The sequence below is a fragment of the Cygnus olor genome, chromosome 1 (assembly GCF_009769625.2).
Source record: "Cygnus olor isolate bCygOlo1 chromosome 1, bCygOlo1.pri.v2, whole genome shotgun sequence".
In the NCBI taxonomy this organism is placed as follows: Eukaryota; Metazoa; Chordata; class Aves; order Anseriformes; family Anatidae; genus Cygnus; species Cygnus olor.
In genome coordinates this window covers 178,884,103-178,908,603 of record NC_049169.1, presented here as the reverse complement: position 1 = coordinate 178,908,603, position 24,501 = coordinate 178,884,103, and the positions used below count along the sequence as shown (strand labels likewise).

At 45.3% G+C, this 24,501-nt stretch overlaps 2 protein-coding genes across 3 annotated transcripts in view; both read right to left on the bottom strand.

Moving 5' to 3' along the window:
* The window catches only part of COG3 (component of oligomeric golgi complex 3), a 31,914-nt gene extending 30,837 nt beyond the window's left edge, over positions 1-1,077 (bottom strand). The window contains exon 1 of the mRNA XM_040541793.1: positions 841-1,077. Within this exon, the coding sequence (XP_040397727.1) occupies positions 841-1,005 (165 nt within the window). The 5' untranslated portion in view covers positions 1,006-1,077. The remainder of the gene's footprint in view (positions 1-840) is intronic.
* Positions 1,078-4,312: 3,235 nt separating this feature from the next.
* On the bottom strand, positions 4,313-14,051 carry SLC25A30 (solute carrier family 25 member 30). Of its 2 annotated transcripts, none has more exons than XM_040541771.1 (10): positions 13,714-14,051; positions 11,949-12,027; positions 11,251-11,398; positions 10,447-10,541; positions 10,081-10,166; positions 8,056-8,151; positions 7,023-7,147; positions 6,453-6,591; positions 6,129-6,209; positions 4,313-5,763 (listed from the first exon to the last, which is right to left on the bottom strand). In XM_040541771.1, the coding sequence occupies exons 1-10, from the start codon at positions 13,744-13,746 to the stop codon at positions 5,722-5,724; spliced, it is 924 nt and encodes a 307-aa protein (XP_040397705.1). In that variant the 5' UTR covers positions 13,747-14,051; the 3' UTR covers positions 4,313-5,721. The 2 variants fall into 2 exon arrangements, with proteins under 2 accessions (XP_040397705.1, XP_040397712.1); XM_040541778.1 differs by having other exon boundaries at positions 13,761-14,051.
* Between the last annotated feature and the right edge of the window lie 10,450 nt (positions 14,052-24,501).

The following is a 24,501-nucleotide window of genomic DNA, read 5'->3' as shown; positions in this document are numbered from 1 at the left end:
ATTCACTTCACAGAAGTTCTATTGCTAAGAAAACGAATAACATAAAACCAGAAAACACTACTTAAAAACAACCTGGTATCTCTCTAGAAAGTCACTTGCTCAGTAAAATTTTGATTTTCTGATCATATTACTCCGTCAAAGAAGGAACGACCAAGATTTCATGCGTGAGAAAACACTGAGTGACAGATCTTGTTCGCTTCCTGTACATCACCCGCCCTCCCCTACCCCTCTGGAGGAAACCAGGCAGGTTCCTGGCTGCGGAGCTGGGGATTTTCTTGTGAAAATTTCTGAGGAAAAGAAGAGCCCGTCAGAGCCTGCTTGTTCACAACAGCTGAGGAGCTGCTGTCCCAGGCCACGTCACCAGGAGCCAGGAACAGTTAGCTGAAGCCCTCAATGCCCTGCCACAAAACTGTGCCCGTGGCAGAGGTTTCTGAGAGCCGTAAGACCCTGCTCCAGGAGCAGGACATCCTCCTGTGATCCTTTTGGACACCCGCCAGCGGTTACGTGTGCGGTCACCTACGTGAAAAGCAGGAAGCACGGAATTAGACAAGAAGGGATTGAGGAAGGGATGGGTCTGCTCCCCCCCTGGGTCGCTTCCACCTTCCCAACACCTGTTGAGAGCCAAAGGTGGGAGTTAGGAGTCAGGAGAGTCAGGGGAGGGGCTCGCCCTCAGCACCAGGCAGCACTTGTGTGCTGGGCGGGCGGCTGAGCACTGGCCCAGGCTGCCCAGAGAGGCTGTGGGGTCTCCTCCTGGGAGAGCGGCACAAGGCGCCTGGACGGGGTCCTGGGCACCCTGCGCTGGGGGCAGGCCCCGGGCCCCCTCCTCCCCGCCGGCCTCACCTCCGGCGGCACGGGCAGGTCCTCGGCCGCCGCCTTCAGCTCGAGCACGGAGTCTGTCTGGCGGTCGCTGAGCGGGGCGCGGGGCTGCGGGCGGCGGTCCCAGAGGCCCAGGCGGTCCCGCGGCTCCCTCCCCGCCGGCTCGGCGGGCGGCGGCGGCTCCGCCATGGCGGCGGGCGGAACGCGGAGGGGGGCGGAACGGAGGGAGCGCGGAGCGAGCTTCCGGGGGGACGCGCCGGGAGGACGCGTGGCGGCCGGGGGGGTGGAGAGAGGGGACGTGCGTCATGGCGGGGGAGGGGGGAGGAGGGAATGGGGGGGGCGCCCCCTAGCGGTGGGAGGTCGCCGCCGGCTGGGGGGGGACGGGGGGGGAATGGGGGAAATTGGGGGAGATAACGGGGAAGTGGGGGAGACGGTGGGGAACTGGGGAGATGGAGGAATGGGGTAAACGGGGAGTTGGGTGAAATGGGGAATTGGGTGACATGGGGGAGATGGGGGAATGGAGAACTGGGGAGATGGGGAATGGGGATATGGGGAATGCGGGGAGATGGGGGAGATGGAGGGATGGGGAATTGGGGGACATGGGGAAGTGGGATACATGGGGAAATAGGGGAGATGGGGAATTGGGGGACATGGGGAGATGGGGAGATGGAGGCATAGGAGAAATGGGGAATTGGGGGGGAATGGGGAAATGGGGGAAATCGGGAAGTGGGGGAGATGGGGAAATGGGGGAGATAGTGGGGAAATAGGGGAGATAATGGGGAAATAGGGGAGATGAGGAAATGGGGAACTGGTGAATTGGGGGAGATGAGGAAATGGGGGAGATGGGCATGGCCAGCTGAACAGGGTGGCCAATGGCCTGAGGGAACTGGGGTTGTGGAGCGTGGAGATGAGGAGGCTGAGGGCAGACCTCATGGCCCCCTCCTGCTATTTGTAAGGGGGCTTTAACGGGGAGGATGTCAGTCTGGCCTCGGGGCACAAGGAAATGGCCCCATGTCATGCCAGGGGAGGAACTTCTGCACGGAGAGGCGGGTCAGGCATCGGAAGGGGCTGCCCCGGGAAGCGGTGGGGTCCCCGTCCCCGGGAGTACTTGAAGGAGGTGTGGATGCGGTGCCTAGGGACGTGGTGTAGCGATGGGTGCACGGTGGTGACACTCGGCGATCTGTGGGGTCTTTCCGAACCCAAATGATTCTGTGGTTCTGCTGATACCTCGGGCAGCCTTGGATCTTCCCCAGAGGCACTCACGCCCAACTTGGTGTTGTCTGTGAACTTACTGAGGGTGCACTCGATCCCCTCATCCAGATCATCGATAAAGATATTAAAGAGGACCGGCCCCAGTACTGAGCCCTGGAGGACGCCACTAGTGACCGGCCTCCAACTGGATTTGACTCCATTCACCACAACTCTTTGGGCCCAGCCACCCAGCCAGCTTTTTACCCAACAAAGCCTACACCTATCCAGGCCTTGAGCAGCCCGCTTCTTCAGGAGAATGCTGTGGGGAATGGTGTCAAAAGCCTTACTGAAGTCAAGGCAGACCACATCCACAGCCTTTCCCTTGTCCACTGAGCATGTCACCTTGTTGTCCTGGGTCCTCCTTCCAGCCCTGCTTGTAGACGGGTGTCACATTTGCCAGCCACCAGTTATCTGGGACCTGCCCCGATAGCCAGGACTGCTGATACATGATGGAGAGCGGCTTGGCCAGCTCCTCTGCCAGCTCCTCAGTACCCTTGGGTGGATCCCATCCATCCCCATCGACTTGCGTACATCCAAGTGGAGTAGCAGGTCGCCAGCCATGTCCTCGTGGATTGTGAGGGCTTCATTCTGCTCCCTGTCCCTATCTACCAGCTCAGGGCGCTGAGTACCTGGAGAACAACTAAAGGCTGAGGCAAAGAAGGCATTAAGTACCTCAGCCTTTTCCTCATCATATCACTGTTTCCCCCAACACCCAATAAAGGATGGAGATTCTCCTCAGTCCTCCTTTTCTTGTTTATGTATTTATAAAAACGTTTTATTGTCTTTAACAGCAGTAGCCACATGGAGCTCCAGTTGGGCTTCGGCCCTTCTAATTTTGTCCCTGCACAGCCTCACGACATCCTTGTAGTCCTCCTGAGTGACCCACCACTTCTTCCAAAGGTCGCGGACCCTCTTTTTCTTCCTGAGCTCTCTGTTCAGACAGGCCGGTCATCTTCCAAGACAGCTCATCTTTCAGCACATGGGGACAAACCCTAAAGGCACAGGAGCAGGTTTTCTTGAAGAGCGTCCAGCCTTCCTGGCCTTCTTCGCCCGTCATTCAGGACTCCGCCAACCAGTCTCTCCTGAACAGGCCAAAATCTGCCCTCCAGAAGTTTTGATAACCCCCCTCCTTACTTCTCCAAGAGTCAAAAACTCTATTAATTCGATATCACTGTGCCCAAGACGGCCTCCAACCTTCCCATCACCAAGTCCTTCTCTATTTATGAGCAAAAAGTCACCACTGCCTACCTGAAAAATCAATAATGGGGTAATAATCCAAGAGCCAATTATTTTATTTTTTTCCCCAGGGGCTCTTTTTGGAAGGGGTGCTCCTTTGGGGTCTCCGTTCTGTTGTTTTTGAGGGGCTCTTTTTGGTGGGGGATGTGCCTTTTTGGGTCCTTTTATTTTTTTGAGGGGCTGCCCTATTTCAGTTGGATTCTACCTATTTTTGAGGGGTTCTTTTTTGAGTGCTGCCCTTTGTTGGAAAGATTTTTTCCCTTTTTGGGGGGGAGGGCTCTTTTTTGGGGGGACTGCCCTTTTTGGGTCTTTTTTTTTTTTCTGAGAAGGAGCTCTTTCTGCATGGCCTCCTTTTTGTTCTTTTTTTTTATTCTCTTTTATTTTTTAAGCGGGTCTTTTGGGGGGGGGGGGGTGCCCTTTTTTTTCAGTTGGGTGCCAGCCCTTTGGGGCACTTTTTTTTTTTTTTAAGGAGTCTTTTTTGGGAGGCAGTCCTTTTAGTTTTTTTTTTTTTTTTTTTTTTTTTTGAGGGGGTCTTTTTTTGGGGGCAGCCTGATTTTTGATTTTTATTGGGGCTGGGCTTTTTTCTTACATTAGGTTAGGTTTCTGGATATTTATTTATTTATTTACTTGTGATTGTTTATGGTGGTCCAGCCTTTTGGAGGTTAGGGTTTGGGGAGATTGTGTTGGTCCTTCCATTTTTCAGGTGGGATGTTTCTGGGGGTCTTCATCAGGGTCCCAGCCTTCTGGAGGTTGGGTATTTTGGAGAAGTTGTTTGGAGGGGGCTGGCCTTCTGTGGGGCTGAGTTTTTTTGAGGGGAACTATTCTGGTCTGGCCAGTCATTTTTTGGTTGAGTTTTTTGGGGGATTCATTTTTGAGGAACAGTCTTATACAAGCTGTTTGTTTTTGCGTGCCTGTTTTGCGGTGCAATTATTTTGTTGTTTCAATTTTTTGTTGCTTTTTTTTCCTGTGGGAGAACCAGCCTTTTTAAGATTTTTTGGCAGGGTTTTTGGGGGGAACCAGTCTTTTGGGGGTTGGAGGTTTTGGGGGTGGAGCATTTTGAGGTGGTGGCTTTTTTGAGGTTGGGAGTTTGTTGGGTCAGAATTTTGGGTTTGGTCTACTTCATTTTTTGGGGGGGACGGGACAGTTCCTTTGGGGTTGGGAGCTTTTGGGTGGTCCTTCTTGGGATGCGTTCCCCAAAAAAAGTCCTTTTCTGTGTGTGTCTGTGTGTCAGGGGTCTGGTGGGTTCTTGTTTTCATTTTGTATCTGAGGTTTGGGGGATTTCTTGTTTCTCTGTGTTGGGTCAGAGGGCTAGGGATTTCTTTTATTTATTTTTTGTTCAGTCAGGGGCTTTGGGGATGGTGCTTGGAATTTCTTTTTGGGTCAGAGGATTTAGGGGTTGTTTGGGGTTTATTTTGAGGGCAGGAGTGGGTTTTTTTTTCAGGATGGGTCAAAAGTAGTTTTTTTTTGTTAGTTTTTTGTTTTGTTTGTTTTTTTCACTTCTTTTAAGAAATGAAAGCAGTCTTTCTTGGACTTACCTTTGTTCTTTTCACATTGGCACCTATGTTAATTGGCCTGAACTGCTCAATGCAGAACTTTCTCGTTTTTTTTTTCCCATCTTTGTAACTGCCCATAGCAGTTATACATCAACACCAGTCCTCCCAATACCAGAAATGTCCTTCCAGGACAGGCAGATGAGCAAGGGCTTGTCTGAACTTCATTCCTAATTCAAATTTACATACGAATATGTTCAGAAACCACTTACTCTGAAAACCAAGAATGATACAGTGGAAAAAGTTCTCCTCATGCCACTCACAACCGAGAGCCGTATCAGCCCTAACCTGCCAGTGAAGTTGGTTTATTCCCAGCAAGTTCAGCAGAACTTGCAACACAGGTAACCTATAAAATCAGAAGCAGATTTTGTATTGCAGCAGGTAAAACGAAAGGCTCTAAAGACATCTCATGGCACTTCCAGTTAAATAGGAACTGAACTATTGCAGTCAAATATTGTACTCTTCTGAAAACAGTAAAAGCCCAATGCTTTGGTAGTACCTATCTTCCCTTAGAAAAATAAAAATTGTTCTTAACCTCTGACACTTATAAAACACTGTGCATCTGGGTCTCGACAGCGAAAGTCACATCAGGGATCTTCACATTCAGGAATACTTCAAGAGCTGAAAAGGAATACCATCCCACTTGGCTCAGTCTAGAAAATAGTGCACATCATCCACTTCATCATGTGAGCAAACCAATGGTACAGGAGCCTTGACATCACTTCTGGGTGACTGACCGCAGTCTTGTGATGACCTCTTCCTTTGGTCATGATCTCAGGCAGGAAGAAGAGAAGATACTCGAGATAACTTACAAGTTGCTCTACATTCAAACAGCGTCGTAGAAGAATGCAGTATAGGCTTCAGTACATCACAAGTCTAATTTCTTCAGCTGTTCGTATGTCAGAAAGAACTGAACCCATTATTAAGGAAAACTTTCCTGTTCACGCAGTGCAAAATGGTTATTTCACTACTAAAGGATAGCAGCACGTGTACTGAAATATGGAAACTTCCAAATTAAGGAAATGGACAGATAGGAAACTGAGGGAGCAACTGAAAAGTGGTTTTCAGGATCTTACGAGAAGATTCACTGTGTAACACATCACGTAGGCAATCTGACTGGAAGCAGTTGACTAAGGAAATGGGCAATTGACAAGGTTCCATTAATAAAAAATTATGTTGACATGACACCTTTCATACAGAGCTCTGGAACTGTCTGTCAATACTTGCTGTTGTATGACTCGTTTCAACTCTTTTGCACACCTTTTAAAAGGATACAATGATATTCCAAGGACCAAGTCTTAGCCAGTTTGGCCAAAACCCTTTATAAAGAGCAAAAAAGCCCTCATTCTTCCAGGTCTGGAAAAAAAAATAAAAATAAATAAAGCAACATACACAACAAGAACACATTTACAGAACTCTATTAGTGAGAAATCCAGACATCATGTCAGCAACAGGGAATCTACAATACTGAACGATGGCTTAGTGCTGTAATCTTGATTTGCATCCATTTCTAGGGAAATTTAGGACAATTTCAACTTTCATACCAGAATTATTGCCTGGGCGCCAGCTTCTACTTAAGTTGATACATGAGCTACTTACTTGTAACAAGCAATCCAGAGTACCCTTGTAGTTTGAGTGTGCCCCGTTTTGTTGGCTTCTCTCATTCATCATGCGTGTTCTCACAACATCAACTGGGTTGGATGCAAGGGCTCCAGCTAGCCCACACGTAAAACTGGAGCTAATAAAAGGAAGTTTTAACAAAGGTTCACCTACCGCATTTAAAGAAGCACAAGAATCACTCCATCCCCCCCCCCCAAAAAAAAAAAAAAAAAAACAAGCAGCAATGAGCATTTTTAGTGCTTAAAAATTACATCAGCTAATAGAGGTGGAAAGCACTTTTCATTTACTATAATACAGAATTTTGAACCTTTGAGAAAGGTTAAATCCAAATCCTAAATAAAATTAGCTTCCACGTTATGGGCTATCTGAAGAGCTATTGCACTAAAGCGTACAAACATGCCAGAACTATATTTACATCTTAACTGATAAAATAGAAGTGGATGGGTGAATACCTATCTTCTCAGAAGAGAAAAATCTGAAGATCCATTCCACATAACGACAACTAACCAAAGGAGAGTGATGCGAGCAGCTTTCATTATAAAAACTTACAGGAAGTGAGTATATACTGTGTCTCCCATATATCCAGACATGATTAGGTGCTTCTTGGTAAGGTCATACACTGGCAGTTCCACTCCAACAACAATAGCAGCTCTCTGTGCTGTCAGGGACACCCCCTAGAGGAGGGGAAAAAAAAGTATAACTCACTTTCATGCACCAGCAGACAAGCCTAGCTTCTCTACTACAAGGCAGCACACCATGAATGGATTTAGAACACTGTATGCTCACATAGCACTAAGTAGTGCAAGTCCTGGACATACGTGCTTAAAAAATACAGATTCAAATTAATAGCTAAATCACTTGCCCACACTGAATGTTAATTTCAGTTCCTTTATGCTACTCCACCTCTCTGCTTAACCTCCAAATTTGTACATCAATTGTCAGCTAAGACCTCAACAGCCAGGTGACAGCAGCTCCCCTTAACGCTAACTGAAAAACTGACAGGGTGATAAACGTGAAGAGAAGCAAAATGGAGATGATGAAACTTTTGGAAAATCTTTTCTCTTTTCCAGCTGTTTCACAATTGTCCATTCTTACAGCCTTCACTTACTGTAGTCACTGACAGTAATCAGTATAACAGACAACCTGCAAGACTAAGTACATGAATTCCTGAGCTCGAGTAAATGTTCATTAGTATCTTCACTTCCAAATATTGCAAATGTTTGTGGTTTTTGTTTGTTTTGGCTTTTTGTTGTGTTGTTGTTGTTGTTGTTTCCGTTTTTTTCTTTAAAAAAAGAGCAGAGCATGCAGATTGAGACGTGTTTTACAGAGCGTTCTTTAACTAATACTAGAGACAGTCAACCTAACTTAAACCTTTTTTTTTTTTTTAAATAAGACTGGACTAATGCTTGGGTACAATGCTTGCAGCAACACTTTCTTAAAATGCACTGAGATGCCAGCAGTGAAGTAGTCATCACAAACTGTACACTTCTTAGCTACTGACTTATCCACATTTTGGTTGAGAATACCGTAGAAGTAGACGAAATTCACCTCAGCAAGATAAAAAGTAGCTCAAAAAACTTGCCTTCCATAATCCTTTAGTGCCTTCAGTTTGGTAGATCTGTACAAAGTTGCCCATCATTCCTCCTTGAATCACACTACCTTGGGCTTGCATTCTGATCTGAGATAAAAGAGAGAGAAAGAGAAAATAAATGCTTTTCAAGCAGAAGACCAGTAATAGTTTAATACAATTTTTAAAACATGGTAAGTTATAATCTTTGAAATAGTAAAGTCAATTTCTCTGCATACAAGGTAATAGCTGACATTACCATTACCATGATGCAATCTCTGTAAATACCTTAACCATCTAAATGCAGCTGCTAATTTTGAATCACTACGGGGTGCCGTTTTTAGCTGCATTAAGTCACTTCTATTTCTGTACTTGCACACTACGCCATTTAGATTAGACTGACAGATGGGTTCTGCAGGATATCCTTTACAGTGTTCTCACAAGAGCACCTTAAAATGAAAGGTTAAAAAGATTAAGATTTCAGCTACTAGGAGCCATGTTCTTCAGCCCTGTGGATTTCTGAGAATGTCCTTTGGACACTGGCACGGTAACAACCAAATACAGGTTCGGTGACAACCAAGTTCTTGTATCATAGAACATTCTGAGCTGGAAGGAACCCACAAGGATAATCACGTCCAACGCTTGGCTCCGCACAGGACCACCCAAAAATCAAACCTGGGGAGTCTGTGCCCAGCCACCCATTGGGTGCAGAACCTTTCCCTAACCCCCAGCCTGACCCTCCCCTGTCCCAGCTCCATGCCGTTCCCTCGGGTCCTGTCACTGTCCCCAGAGAGCAGAGCTCAGCGTCTGCCCCTCCGCTCCCCTCGTGAGGGAGCTGCAGGCCGCCATGAGGCCTCCCCTCAGCCTGCTCTGCTCCACCACATTCATAGCCTTCCTTTGGATACTCTCTAACAGCTCTGCCTCATTTAGGATCATCCACAAACTTGCTTAGTGCGCATTCGACTCCTGCGTCCAGCTCGTTTATAAAAACATTAAAGAGAACTGGCCCTAGCTGAGTCCTGGAGAACCCCATCAAATGTCTGCTGCCCTGATGTAACCCCATTTGCCATAACCCTTTGCTCCTGACCCATCACCCATCGCATTATGCACTTGTCTAGCTGTGTGCTGGACATTTTGTTCAGAAGGATGCTGTGAGAGACGGTTATCAAAAGTTTTGCTAAAATCCAAAGAGAGACAAATACGGACGTAACTTTGGGAAATAACGTATGGAAGCCACACTTAAAATAGAAACTTACATTAGAAACGCATCTAAATAGCCACACCAGCCCTATGAAGGATTTAGTTTAGTGAAGTTTCTAGTCGTTTTAGAAGAGTATCTTCAAAACTACTACTTGAAGAATTGTGTTAATTTTTCATTAGATGCATCCATTATAGCTTTGTAATTTAAATACCAACAGCCCTTTAAGGTACATGGAAAAGAAGTCCTCGACCACCTACCATTAAGTTACCAGGTTCTAAAGAGGTGATGGCTTCACAAATTCACTTCTGAGTGAACCATGTTGGAGCACTATTTCCACAGGACATTGGATTGCAAAGCCTCTAAGAGAAACAACTTCTCCTAGAGGATCATTTCAGGAGTAATACAGTACAACAGCACTCACATGCTGAAACTCTTGCCTCTGAATTGATCCTTACCTATTTTGCACTCCAGAAACTTTTTTTTTTTTAATAAATGTTACCAAGCATCAACCAATAAAGATAAAAGACACGGGAGAGCTTCCACACAAACACTACAGCATGAAAATTAGTCATCTTATAGGATTCTCTCCCTACCCTACTCCTGAGAAAAAATATGCATTGAGCTACCTCCCCAACCATTAGTTTCTCAGTGCATACTTCCAAATAGTATGTGTGGATCAGAAGGAGGTTCAAAGAATTAAGAGTCTTATTTTTTGAAGAGATAAGAGACTATAACAAGTGGTGCTACAAAGCAGCAAATCTTGTATTCATCAGATTCTGTATTTCCTCAATTAAAAGACAAAAGAAACTAAGGACAAACTCTACAGAATGCATAATTACCTTTAAGACATCTGTAGGGTTGGCAATAGATGACGAAATTACTCCCGAAAGAATGCCACAGAGAACATTTATCATCAGGGTTTCATCTATTCCATAAACAAGAAAAAGAGATTAGCTGCAGATTTACAAAGTTTAAGATGCATCCAGGCAGGATGATGCCACCTCTGCTTTAACCAGAAAGAGCACTGACTACAAAAGCCCTAAAATCAGCACTGACGCTTCCTTGCTGGCTCACTTTGTTCTAAATAATACAAAGAATGTCTTCTTAGAAGACCTGTTCAAACTGCTACAATAAAATAGCAAGTGGCAAACAACCAGCTTCAAGCAAACCAGTCCTCAATTAAACTGGAAGAAAAAAGCACTCACCTTCTGGATGCTCAACAAACATTCTTTTTAAGCTCTGGTAAGTGCCTATTTTTATAGTTCCATATGAAGCTTGCCGCAGCATTGCAGGTGCAATCCTGTAAAAATAGGTAATGATAATACTTATGTTCAAAACTGAAAAAAGACTGATTAGCAAACACTTTTTTTTTTTAAAGCAGGAGACTGAACACAGGACTTCTATTAGTAAAAGGTTTGTTCATTTAAATCTATACTTTAAACTCACTGTAGACAAACAAGGGGTTTTGTTTTATTTTGTTTTTTAAATAAAGACTGTAAGAACATAAATGAACTCTGGGAGGATTGCTTTTAGAGCATACCTCAACCTGGGATCTCTAAAATAGCTGGCAAACCTGTCCCAGATAGCTGCAAACTACATCTTTCCCCCACCATCTTACATCTTCTAAAGAAAAGCATGCACACTGATATACGTGCAAAGTAGAAAAAAGTAAATTAACAAAGGTTAAGGCCATTTTTCTCCAGCTGAATGATTGAACCACTATAGTAGCATTGTATAGATGGAAAAACTGTGGCATTATTTGTACGGACTAACTTTATGTTTCATTATATTATTTCTGAAGTAGGTTGTTTTCTTTAGAAACATGAAGTGCTATTGCAGAGTACGAAGCCTGAAGTAATCTAAGCTTGGGCTTTCAGCTTGCAGACTGAGGAGAACATTACATTTTCTCTAAATACCTATCGATCCGAAACGCATAAGTTTAACCACTATGGGTTTACAATCAGCAATAAAGTGTTCAGAAGCTACTACTGCTCGTCAGTTTGTTTTACCCAGAGTATAAGGCTTTCAGTCCTTCTTCTCTGCATATTCTGACCAGTGCATGCATCATTCCACGGTAGCGGATCTCTTTATATTTAGCATCATTAACTTGACCTTGAACCTGCAGACGTGTTTTAGTCAGATCAATTGGGAAAGTACCTTAAAGAAAAAAATTCAGAGAAAGTTAAGCAGGGACTTATCTAACATGTCCTAAGAAACTGCAGCTTTTATTAAATACCACAATATATAAAAATGCTCCTGAAAAGAAATGCATAGTCTCTTACCAAGACTTAGTTAAAGCGGTTCATTCTATGGCACCCTGTTTCTTCTAGACAGCTTGTCAGAGGCCATGCCTGCTTCCTATCCAATTGTTGTGTTCACTATGTTTACAGGCAACGTGACAAGCTTATCTACTCTAGCAAAACAAAAGTTGTGCATACTTATGACCAAATCAGTACACACCAAATAATAGAATCCAAAGACAAAGGTCATATTAAAACAAGACAGGTATATGAATTTACAGACAGAAGTTTTAAAACTCTAACAAAGTTCTGAGCAACTTACCGCGCAGCATTAAAGAAACACTCCTATGTTGTACCCTAAAGAAGACCATATAATACTGTGTCATTAATAGCTTGGGAACCAAGCTTGCACTAGAAGCACCCATCTCAGTTAAGGAAATCATGTAAACAGCTCCAGAAATGCTTACCGCATTCTGCAGTGATTGATGCTAAACCTCCATAGAGAAAGGGCTTCCAGTTCAGCGCTGACATTATTGAATCTTCTTTCTGTGAAAGAAAGCAAGGATTTAAAGCTTCTACAAATAGAACTAGTATTACATAAATATATATGCTAACATTTAATAACATGTTGTGCCTTGTCCTCTTAAGATGGACCTTCCAAACATGCTAAGGGTACAAATGTTTAATTAATACCTTTGATAATCAGAAGACAATAACGCTTAACAAAGGCATCTGAGTTCAAATCTGTCTCCACTGCATATTTGGACAACCATTACCCTCATCATACAGGAGGAAAGCAGTTTTTCCCTCAGGCAGGATTTCAAGGAGCACTGCAGCGAAGAACCTCCAGTGATTCTCACCAAGCCAAACTAGTTTGACTACATCCTGACATCAAATGCAATTTGTACACAGTCACTGCTAAACTTCTCTCCCCTTTTTCCTGGCGTTATCAACATTAACATGACCTGGTACACTTAGACAGAAGATATGTATGCATTTTGCTTCTGTTAAGACCTGTTTCTGCTACCAGTTTACAAGGTTCCTTCTTGCTAACGTTATGCGGAAGCAGTGCAAAACCAGGCAGAAAGATGAACTTGCTTCGGCCACTTCTTCCCTCTAGACATGCTACTAATCCAGTGTGTAAATGAAGTTAGCACAAGCTGCAGGTACCAAACATGCCTGATGAGCAGTTACTGCAGCCCTAGTTTTACTTTTCTCATCTTTCCCTCATGAGAAAGTTACCTGGGTGTTCAGTCTTCTGACACGACACAACAAAAGGGGAACAAAGGAACTCAAACCACACAAATCCAAACAAATACTCTGCCACCAAGCCCAGGGAAATCCAGCTCACTCCTCAGGCCTCTGCAATGCACACCACTGATGTAAGAACAAAATAAAAGCAAGGAAGGGCACCCACTATTTTGTCAGAAACAGTGCAGTTCAGCGATGAACCGCCAGCATCTCAGCATGAAAACGCCACAGCCACAGGAATGCACGACATGGTGCCAGAGAGAGAGCAAATCCAGCTCCAAGTTCCTCACAGACCCCTGTCCTGCCATTGGGATCAGAGGATCTTTGCTTCATTAACAGGGACAAGACCAAATTCTGCTTCCCCACTACAAGCCACAGACACAACCTTTGCTTTTAAGGTTGCATTGCCAAAATTAAAGATAGCAGTCAACACATCAAGACAAGTTTTTACTTACAACAAATATAATTTCACTGATACAAAGCCAAAATATAGCCTGAGTTCTGTCTGCATTGTATTTCAATCTGCCCAAGCAGTGAAGACTACTCGGTTTCTGTCTCAGTCCACTGGAATTACACAACGCAGAAGCGTGCAAGCACCGCCAAATAAAATTTAAATTATACACAGACTTACTAACGCTGGCTTTAGTCCTAATACATACATAGGATACCCTACCCCAGAAACCTCACAGCGTGCTGCTCCCTTGACAGAGCCCTGAGCCGAGACCCTACTGACTGTGTCAAGGTCTGTGCCCCTCAGGGGCTCGCCACACTACACTCCTCTCCTGCAATTTCGGAGTCGTCCACGTTATTTCAGCCTCCCAGATGTATGGGAAGGAACTAAAGCAGAGGGCAGAGCTTATCTCAAGACACACAACCGAACCGACACACATCGCCGAGCCCTATCGCCGCAGCTCTCTTATTTTCCCGATTCTTGCTCGCTTCTTAGTCAGAATTTCTTCCCAGCATTGCTCAGAAACATACTAGGCCTCTCCAAAATATCCACGTCGGTTGCATCAACGGCGAAGTACCTAAACGTCCACTCCAGCCTCCAAACGCAGCGGTGTCTTCAGTTTTTCCCCCAAAAACGCGTGGATCAAGGAGGCACTTTTAGCCCCCCGCGGGAGAACTGAGGTGCCGAGGGCGGTGTTACCGTCCCCAGCAGGCTGTGAACGGGGAGATTCCCCCACACAGCCTCTGCCAAAGCCGCCGGGCCGGTGGCTAAAACACCCGAAGGAAAAGAAAAACCAGAGCCCGCGCTCCGGCCGCCCTCACGCTGCGGCGCTCCCCCGCCACCGGGCGGCCTCTGGAGGCCGCCGTCCTCCCCAAGCCGCCCTCCCTTCCCCGCCTCCCCGCGGCCAGCAGGCGGGGGACATTAAAGGGGCCGTGTGGGGAGCCTGCCCTGTGGAAGCCCTGTCCCCCCCCCAAGGCATCTCATGACGGCCTCCAGATGAGGATCCGCCCGGGAGGATCCCCCCCGTGCTGGGGTGGCCCTGCTGGAGCTGGGGTCGGGGGGTACCACGCAGAGCAAGGGTGGCTGCTGAGGAACTTTGTTGGAGCGTCCCACCTGAGGGGAAATGGTTTTAAACTAAGGGGGTGGATTTAGGTTAGAGGCTAGGAGGAAATTCTTCACTCAGAGGGTGGTGAGGCCCTGGCACAGGTTTCCCAGAGAAGCTGTGGATGCCCCATCCCTGGAGGTGTTCAAGGCCAGGCTGGATGGGGCTTTGGGCAACCTGGTCTGGTGGGAGGTGTCCCTGCCATGGCAGGGGGTTGGGACTGGGTGGTCTTTAAGGTCCCTTCCAACCCAAACCTTTCTATGGTTCTATGGCATGGGCTGCCCACAGAGCTCTTGTTCCAATTGTGCTTCAAAGTTGTCTTTGCAGATGGGCTTCTGACAAGGAAGGCACAAACTCAAACCTCAGAATCAGCTCTCGTGTTCACACCTCCTTCTGCAACTCCACAGCAGCTGGCTAGTACCGTCCAGCTTTCCTATATACTGCAGGGTGGATCTTACTTGGGTTTAACTTTGAACAGCTCCCCTCTTTCTTTTTGCAAAGGTCATTTTCACTGGTTCTAACACCGGCTGCTTTTGCAGGACAGCCAGTTCTGTTTTCAGACTTCCCAGGCTGCTGCCTCCTTTTAAGAAAGGCTTCGTTTCCAGTTTGACCTTAACTTGTCCCTGGAGTTTCAGTCAGCTCATTCTGCAGGCAGCCAGTTTTTATTATCTCTAATATGTGAAACGGTGCCTGCTCAGGCATTGCAGCTTGCACCTGACCACGTTTCTTAAGTTCCCGTTAGTACTCGACCACGTAATTCCAAATAAAAGGGAATTCAGGCTGCCTCATGTTGCTTTCACTGACTTTTCGATGGGTCCTCTGAATAACCTCTTTTCCTGCCTTTTCAACCCAGTTCGTACTACGAAATACGTAATACCTTTATCAACCGCCAACAGAATGATCTTGGCAAGCTGCCTCGAGCCTGACATCAGGGCCATATCAGCAGTTGACTTTGGTGCTCAGCATCTTTTCACATGTCTCTGCACGATCCCTGTGTGCCACTGGTCACCTGCTCTTACAGTGTTTTTGTCCAAAAGCCAGCTCTTTTCTGCAGGACTGCGTAGGTGTTACGGTTTGACCGACTGGTTCCCAGGCCCCTAGCCTTACTGCTCCCAATTTTCCTCACACATTTTTATCTTTCTTTTTTAATCAAAACAGGGCCCCACCCTCCAACAATTCTACCAAAGGGCTGTTTTTTTTGTGCGCTGATTCTTGTTTCACTGTGTTTTTACTGCTTCTTACAATGGAAAATCATTTCTCTTCTGCTCTCTGCAGTGGTGAGGACAGTTTTGCCTAGTGTCCTACTGCTTAAATGAATGGTTAGTGAAGTGATCCAGACGGTTATGGCCATTATTCAAACTGTTTTGTCATTTTGTCACCAGTTGTCACCACTGGAGAGTTTCCTTTGTCCCTCGTAACCTTTCATAATCATTAGTCAGATAACTCATTTGCTTTGCTCATGTCACATTGGCTGCTGCATGGTGAAAGCAAACCTGGCACATGGAAGTCAAGTGCTTCCTGCCCTGCCGCAGCATTCCCACTTTTTGTCTGAGAAGGAATTAATATGACCTTCAGTCATAAAGCAAATGATTTTGTTGGGAAAAAAATAAAAAATATTTGACGTGTTATTGGCATACACAAAAATATATAATGTTAAATAACTGGTGTTCTGCTCCAGCTTCTCACATATGTCATACAGGCATACCGTGAATGCCATCTTACAGTTTCTGACATAGTGAGAGAGCTCAAGGAGAAAGGAAAGTGAAAGCAGGAATAACAGTAAATGCTATTTTGTAGCCTTTTTATTAAGAAATATTGATTACCTGATTTGAGCTCTTGCATTGGCAGGAGCCAAAAGTCTTTATCATATCCCCGTTTTGTGGATATAACGGGAACATGTTAACTTGCTTTTAATGTGTAGAGGGTGAAGGAACTGAGGCTAGTTCTGGGCTTTCAGTGGAAGAGGTCATGCAGCATGAGTTCCCAGCAAGGCAATTCTAGTAAATGCAAACCTGTAATCCAGACAAAATTTTCTGAAAGTGTTGCAATCATCCAGCAGGTCCTAGGAGATTGATTTCTCTTCATTTCTGAGACTCCCCGCAGAGATAATAATTCCTGTGTATGTCACAGGGTTGGATTTGATGGTATTTGAAAGGTGTTAAAGATTATCAAATAGGAAGGTGTGACAGAAGGTCTACTCACTACTATCCAGTACTTTCCAACTTCAGCAGGTGAGCTGAGAAATGCTGTTGTCCTCTGACTGTTTGTCAAATAAAGGTCAATCACAATTGCTTCACGGAAGCTTTTGTCCATCATGGCACCACAGCTAAACAGGTAGCAGCTGGAAGAAAATCTGCCAATTTGAATGTTAGCGGATGTCATAGAAAGGAAAACAAACACATTTCTGTGCCCTACTAAAAGCCAGGCATCACATGGTGTCAGATACTGGCCCAACCTTTTGCACAAGAGGAGATGATCTAATGTTGACCGAAGGACAGAGAAGTTGGTGCTACAGCACAGAACACGTGGTACATATGGTATGTTTTCTGCCACTTTATGCCCCTTTCTTGGCAGCACTCAGTATCTGGGAATAGGAAGCATCTGCTGGGTGAAATACATTTTTGCGCTTGACAATCCTGGGAAAGCAGGGTTGCAGCTGAAGTAATTCTGCAAGAACAGAAATGATATTCATATAAGACAATAGACAGTAAGATGTGGGGGCAGATGACCCCAAGCCAAGTCCTTCACAGTACAGGGTTTGGGCTGATCCAATGCAGAAATGCATATGGAGGAAAACTTCAAACTTTCAGTGCTGTTACTGAAGTTTATAGTGTACAAAAGAGCCTCGCTATCCTCTTTAGCCACTATTCCCAGACACAGTCCTGACCTTTGCTCATACCAGAGATAGCTCCCGTCTGATATGTGAGCAGACGCAGCTCTCTAAGTTTATGCACCTCTCAGAAACATAGCCTTTTGCCAGCTGATGGACCTGAATTGCCTAGAAATTGGCACTAGAGCCAGTGTAACAGAAGCAGCAAGAGTGCATGACCTGCATTGAGTTCACCCTTTTTGGAAGCATCTGACTATTAAGACTGACTCAGCAGCTGTGCCTGGCACAGCAAAAAAACGTTTGAGGGGCTGCAGTGTACATCCTGCCTTTAAAGCCACGTCCTGATACCTCTGGCCTTCTGGCTGGCTTACAGCATGGGCAGGAGGTAGCATTAACCACCAGACTTCACGCAGTGCATAACATTTTCTGACCATCTTCAAGGTGAGAGCAGAGACTGCAAACAAGGAAGAGCCAGCTTGCAGCCTGTAGGCTACCAGCTGGACCAGGTTTAAAACCTCAGCTAAGGTCTTCGGATGAACTCCTGCTAAAAACACAGTCAGGGTTTAGCTAACTCCTGCAGGAGGTGGATTGGCCTCGCTTCAGCTCTGAGGCCATAGGAAATCCAGTCCTAACGAGTCGAAGAACCAGCCTGCAAATTTCATTGTTTTCACTTCAAATGCAAAGGCAGCGAGAAGACAGGCAGAAGAGAAACAGACAATAATTAATCAAGTGACATAGATGAACAAGAGAAGATGATAGTGCAAATGAAGGCTGTGGCAGGAGACATGAGGAGAAAAGGCATGCATAAGTTGTGCAGGAGCTTTTACTGGTGTTAGACTGTCTCAAATGAGAAGATGCTTTGAAAGAAAAAGGGGTCTTTTGAAAACAGTTGAGCTGCAAGATCTGCAATAGTTGACATGAGTATTAAGGTATTTAGGTAGTTTGCTCCAGAGGAAAGCACTCCTGGTGAAAGCTACTTCTTTTGCCACCTTCAGCAGTCTGAGAGCCAAAATACAGCAAGGAAAGTGGCTGGAGGCTGAGCTGGACTTCTTGGAGGAGCTCCTGAGGGACCTTAGAGGGCCACAGCACCACGCAGACACACCTCAGGAGACCCAGCACAGCCACCCCTTAGGCTGCAGGACTTAGCAATAGGTTATGTGTTTCCCCCTGGATTGGAGATAAACTTTGAGGATTTGCAATATTTGTAAACTTTATGGGAAACTAGCCCAGCTCTTGTAGTCTGATTCATTACGGATTTTATACGGTTCCAAAAGATGTATATCCAGTGTTTTTATTATTTTATATCTTAAATTGCAATCTCTACCTGAGAGGCTTCTATAATGGATGTATATGAAAATTTGGCAAATGTACAGGCTAAACAACTTTTTTTAAAATGCTTTTCAGTAATATGCAGGTGACAGCACTTTTCTGTGTTGATTGTCACTGCAGACTCCATTGTAACACTGAATTTTGGAGATTATAATCAGGATGCTCTGTATTTCTAACACCTTAAAGTGTGGAAACAGTTCCAGAAGATCCTTTTAATCAATATGTGTGCGAAGCATGAGCAAAGAGAGCAGTGAGGTGCACAATATAGATGGTCGTATCCTCTCCATGCTGTCTGGCACATAGCACAGGCATTTAAAAGGTTTGGTTAAAGAGTAGGTGGTGGGGAAAAGCCTCAATGGGGTGCAGACTCCTGCAGCTCCATCTGGTTTATCTGAGCAGAGCTCGTTCAATTAGCTCAGCAAGTCTCTAATCAGCAAAAAAGGTCTTTGTTTAAGCACTGCCTGCGTCACCACTGCAGAAGGATACGGCTCCCAGACCGAGCTGCCGTCTCGTCTGACCATGCCACACATTCCTATGTGCCAGCCTTTTTTGATCTAAATGCTAACACCCCTAAATTCAAAGGGTGTCGAGTATCAGGTTAGTTGTGCCTGAAAAGATTTACAAGCTTAGTCAGACACGGGCTGCTGGATAGCCGCCCAGGAATGGTTCAAAGAGCTTACTTAAAACATTGTAGCTCCTGCAGCAGTGCTGTGATTCCCTATCGACGGTAATAAAAGACAGCAGCGAGACCTTCAAAACCTCCTTTACATGCTGCAAGAGGACAGTATTAGCAACGTGGCGCGCTGGCATAAGTGCAGCACTTCTCGTGGCAGCAGAAATCTGAATTGGGACTCTTACAATCAAAGCCGTTCTGTCTGTGCCACAGGTTTTTATTTTGGTGTCTTGCCTTAGAAACAACGAGAGCATTTGGCATTCTCGTGAACAACATTCTTGGTCAAAAGTTAACTCAGAAAGCTGAGCTGAATAGCTTCTTTCCTTCCCGATTCTTCTAAACCCACTGCAAAACACATGAGTTGTCTGGAAAACAATTGTTTTGGGCAGGCCACAACATTTTTTCTCCCATCCCATGCTCTCTCACAATAGTTTTAGCAACGGAGTACATTTTGCCAGGTTTGGAGGTTTTTTACCATTTGCTGACCAGTGGTGATGGGATCGGGCCCTCAGCCTTCTCACTGTCATTCGCTGCTTTCTCCTTTACTTTCCCACTTCATCGGCATCAAACGCACTGCGACAACAGGCAATGTAAATGATAATAAACAATAGACTCAATAAAAGTACCTAGGTTTGCCTCCAAGTTTTAGCTGATCTCTCTCAGCCTTGTGAGGAGCGTACTGCAAGAACACCTGGAAAGTCAGAGCGTTCATTTTATCGGAGTGCAGTGGCAGGAAGCTGATTATTATTTTGTGAAGTTCTCAGGGCAGAAGTTTCAGGAGTGAAAACAGGAAAAGACTTTTGTCAGGATGCTAACCTGCACTTATCCTAAACAGAGGACATTCAAATACTGGGTTAGAAATGGTCATGTTAAAATATGTGCACTAACACTTCAGCAGCAGCTGCAGAAGATGAATTTTTAGGGCAGCTGCTCCTCCCTACTGTACATTCAGCCTGAAGACGTGCTGTTGCACCAACGCTGAGTCCTGCATTGTAAATACAGAGATGTAGGTTCAAGCATAGCTCATAGAGGGTTTGCTCTGTTGATCCTAGTTGAGGTGAGGAGTCGAAGGTGGCAAGACATAATAGCAGTCGCTTTGGATTTTTGATGGCAGAGCCTGGCCAGTTTTATTCATACTAGTGCATTGGTCCCCGTGGGCTCCTGTATGTCTCCATCCTAAAACCTTCTGAAGCAATCACTGAAATGTTCGTCACCACCGAACACCACGTACCCAGACACTGACACTCTCCACCCCACTCCCCAATTTGCTTCATACTCGAAGAGGTGCTTCCAAACATGAACTTTAAAAGGCACAGCCTTCAAAGGGCAGTCAGGAGATCTGTGGGACGGGTAAAAATAAACAATCAATCTTCTTTTTGAGGACTGCATCTCAGCTCCTGCAGCCTGTGTTTTGAGCCCAGATTTGCATGTTTGAACTTTTCCCCGAGTAGCACATGACAGAGCGAGTTTGTGCCAGGTTCCAAAACCGGCTCCCAGAGACCTCTCCCGACCAGAGACAGGAGCCAGGGCAAGCGCCGTGACCTTACGGTGGGTCACTCTGTGCTGGCACATTAAAAAGTAAGCCTTCTGCTTTCTGCTATGTAATTACATTAATAGATCCATGTCTGGGTAACTGCAAGCAATGTAAAGAGAATTAAATACAGCACCTACAAAATAAAAGCGTGAGCACGAGAAAACTACGACGAGTTGTGCAAGTTAAAGCTGGTTTTATGCTTGTCGAGAATGCACGAGATCCTGTGGCAAATGGAGCGTGACTTTTGGTAACGTAGTGCTGGGTTTTGGATTGACTGTACATTAATCCCAAACATCTTTAACATAAACCTTGTCTACGGAATACAAACTCATTCCACATTTAAGCCATTCAATGTATTAATTAAAAATAACAGTGGCAATAATGATGATGCATCAGCCAACATGTTATGACAACTAGGATCAAATAGTAGTAATTCAGACCACCCTTTTGCTTAGCTTAAAAATGCTCAAATATACTACCTTGCAGAAGAAGCATTGAAAAACAAGCAGGAAATCCTAAAAGAATTGTACCCAAACTTTTGCAAGTCTTCACTGTTTGGCTTCATTTCATATACCATACACTACTGACATGAGAATTTGTGTGTGAACGAAGTCAAAATAAAGGCATGGTGTCACTTGCCAGAGCACGCAAACTAAAACACTGCATTGTAAATCTGCAAGACTGAAAAATTTAACAACTGTGGTCATCGTAATATTACTGCTGTATCACACACCAGACGAAAACAAAACACATATCCTCAGCATTCTTTCTCTCAGGTTTCTCCTGGATACTTGCATTAAAAGATTGAAGCCTTCTCATCATCAGTACATTCTCCATAAGTTACAAATGCAAGTCCACGCGTGCAACGTGCAGTCTGTAGCTTTCGTATTTTTCATATAACAAAATTACTTATTAGCTAACATTAGTTAATATAGTATGCACCTTAATATGATTTCTGGTTCTCTGAGATAGATATATGGATAATAACAGTGTTGTTGAAGTGTTGGTGATGGCACGAATCTGTCTTTCTCCCCTTTGTGCCTGCTGGTAAATCCATAGCCATTCCTTGTTACAGATTTTAAGCGAGAAGTTCCTCCATATTAATGGTGCAAGAGTGCAAATAAAAGACTTCAAAATTGTGACCATGACTGAAATCGCAGTGATAGTGCACAGAGGCTGGAGCAGGGCCTGCTGGTGTTCACATTTCTGCACCTGGGCATGGGCGAGGGAGGATATTCTGACATGCCTGGCAATGCTCAGCCTTCTGCCTCGAGGCTTTAGGGAGATCTCATCTGATACACGGCGCTTCTGAGCTGTCAGCTATGAGTCTTAGGGGTACTGCATGGTCCAAGTTGCTGCCCACAGGCACATTTGATGAATAAAGGGACTGAAACCAAAAGATAGAAGGCCAGATTCAGTGCCGAGAGCAAGACCTGAACAGCACAAGAAACTTCTACCACCTCCGAGTACTAGAAGAAAATTAATTCCTAACTACAGATTTACAGGCTTAGCTCTGAACCTCACAGAAAGCAGCTCCAGCAGGGCTGAGACGTGGAACTTCCCAGCTGGCAGCCCAAAACCCAGCCCTTTTTTCAGCCTTCTCTTTCGGGATTAACCTTTTGAATTTTAGTTATGCAAGGCCACATGCCACACTGTGAAAACACTGCAGCTCTCTGAAGACGTAACTCCTGCAACAGCACCCCTGATATATTTTATCATGGTAGCAGTCCACATTCTTATCCTTCTTGAATAACTATGATCTTTGTATTTTTCTTTCCCTGCCTATGGAAAAATGTGGTAATTCGTCACAACTGTGTTAAATCAAAATAGAGGCTGTGAATGAATAAGCACCTGTGGTCAGTATAGACACCAGCTGCCACGGTTGTTTTTGGGAACAGAGAATATCAGTCGAAATCAGGGAAATGATGAAGAATTTTCATGGCCCTTCACTTTCACAGAATCACAGAATCATCTAGGTTGGAAGAGACCTCCAAGATCACCAAGTCCAACCTCTGACCTAACACTAACAAGTCCTCCACTAAACCAAACATCCCTAAGCTCTACATCAAAACGTCTTTTAAAGACCTCCAGGGATGGCGACTCAACCACTTCCCTGGGCAGCCCATTCCAATGCCTAACAACCCTTTCGGTAAAGAAGTTCTTCCTAATATCCAGCCTTTCAGTGAAGGACAATCAAAAGATCCAGTCTTTGAGGGGGTGCTTTTCATGTGAAACCCTAAAAAAAAAAAAAAAAAAAAAAAGTAAAAATCACTGGCTCTGTACAGGCAGCTGTGTGAAACTCCAGTTAGTACTGCCACGTGGCACCAGGAGCAGTCAGGTCGTTCCTCTGGAAAAGCTGACCCTCAGGGAGGTAGCTTCCATGTAAGTGAGGACTGCGTGAAAAAAAAATAAAAAAAAAAATAAAAAAAGAATGGTGCCTTTTGTGTTCAGCAGCAGAGAAACCAACGGAGAATTTGCTTTTTTTTTTTTCTGCCAGCATCTCTTATATGAAGCATGTGAGTGCAGGCCTTGGATAACAGCCAAGTCTTTAAATAGCGCTGACCACCAGCGGGGGAATCCAAAAGTAGATAACACACGCAGATTAGCAGGATGAAAACCAGCCCTTGTTCCATGCTGTCGCTCTGAAGAGCCCGGCCATGACTCAATCCCTTTGCCTTGCCACGGAAGAGCTCTTCTGAGTCTGAAAGCCGAGCGGGTCTGGTTCTCCTGTGGCCGACGATGGCTCTGGGCAGCACCGCCACGCCATACCCTATGTGCCTGCAATGCCCACGGCGACCAAAACCAGCCCTGCTGATTCTCTCTGGGATGTTAAGCATGAAACCTAAATGCACCAAAAAGACAATTGAAATAATTTACATGCATTTGATGTGTGGCATGCTGCATCTGTCGCGTGCTTTCCATATTCATGCCATTCCTAGTGGAGGAGCACTTGGTTTGTGCTAGATGGGCGTACGCCCCCGGGCCTCTCTCTTCTCCCGTATATATTAATTATTTCAATGGGATTTCTTTCTGCTTCCCTGTCCCCGCGGAGTGATGATGATTTGTCCTATCAGCCCTCACAGTGGGTGGATAAACATTACTAGCCTCATTTCATGCATGGGGAACCCAAGACAGAGGGGCGATGTGCTGGCCGCAGTCACGGGGCAGAGCGGCTGTGGGCACCGGTTTTGGTACACAGGAATTTCTTTGTGGCCTCCCAGGTGTATGCTCTGTTGAGCTTTTCAAAACTGAAGGACAGCATAACCTTTTAGGAAAAACAGAGGAAAATAGAAGAAAACACAGCAGCTACTGCGTGCAGCACGGCCACAGCGGTTTTCATTTACAGCAGAAAAATGTGTGTGCTCAGTTTGGGTGTGTATAAATGTTTTTTCTACCTCTGGTGGACCACGTTTTCTTGCACACACGTAAATGTATGTGGGTTGAGGTGTGTGGGTATGTCAGGATGATCCAGGCAGGGAACGTAAAAGAATACAGGGGTAGATGACATTAGAGAGGAACTCAAAAATAACCCGGTTGGAGGGGGCCTGTGGCTGCCCAAAAGACTGCGAAGGGTTGGTATGATTTCCTGGCAGGGCCGAAACAAAGCAGCCTGACCTCACGGCACCCCTGTAATCCTTCGCTTACCCAGGGATATCCAACACCGCCTTGGCTGGGCTCTCAGCCACTTTAATTAAAACAGTATGGAAGCTGGCGGCAGCCAGTGCACCTGACACGTAGGAGGGCTTACTTGCTCCTTCAAATGTCAGAAGCAGGTCAGAACTGTGAGACAGCAGAAGTAGCCGATGGAAAGTCCTCAGGGCAGCCGCTAACGCGATTAGCATAGCTGGGA

Excerpts from the sequence above, each read along its gene's own strand:
- SLC25A30 (XM_040541771.1), bottom strand. The coding sequence starts at position 13,746 with ATGCAACCGACGTGGATATTTTGGAGAGGCCTA. Across the intron at positions 11,399-11,948 it reads ATCAATCACTGCAGAATGCG|GTACTTTCCCAATTGATCTG; the intron begins GTAAGCATTTCT and ends TTTTTCTTTAAG. Across the intron at positions 6,592-7,022 it reads ACAGTATATACTCACTTCCT|CTCCAGTTTTACGTGTGGGC; the intron begins GTAAGTTTTTAT and ends TCCTTTTATTAG.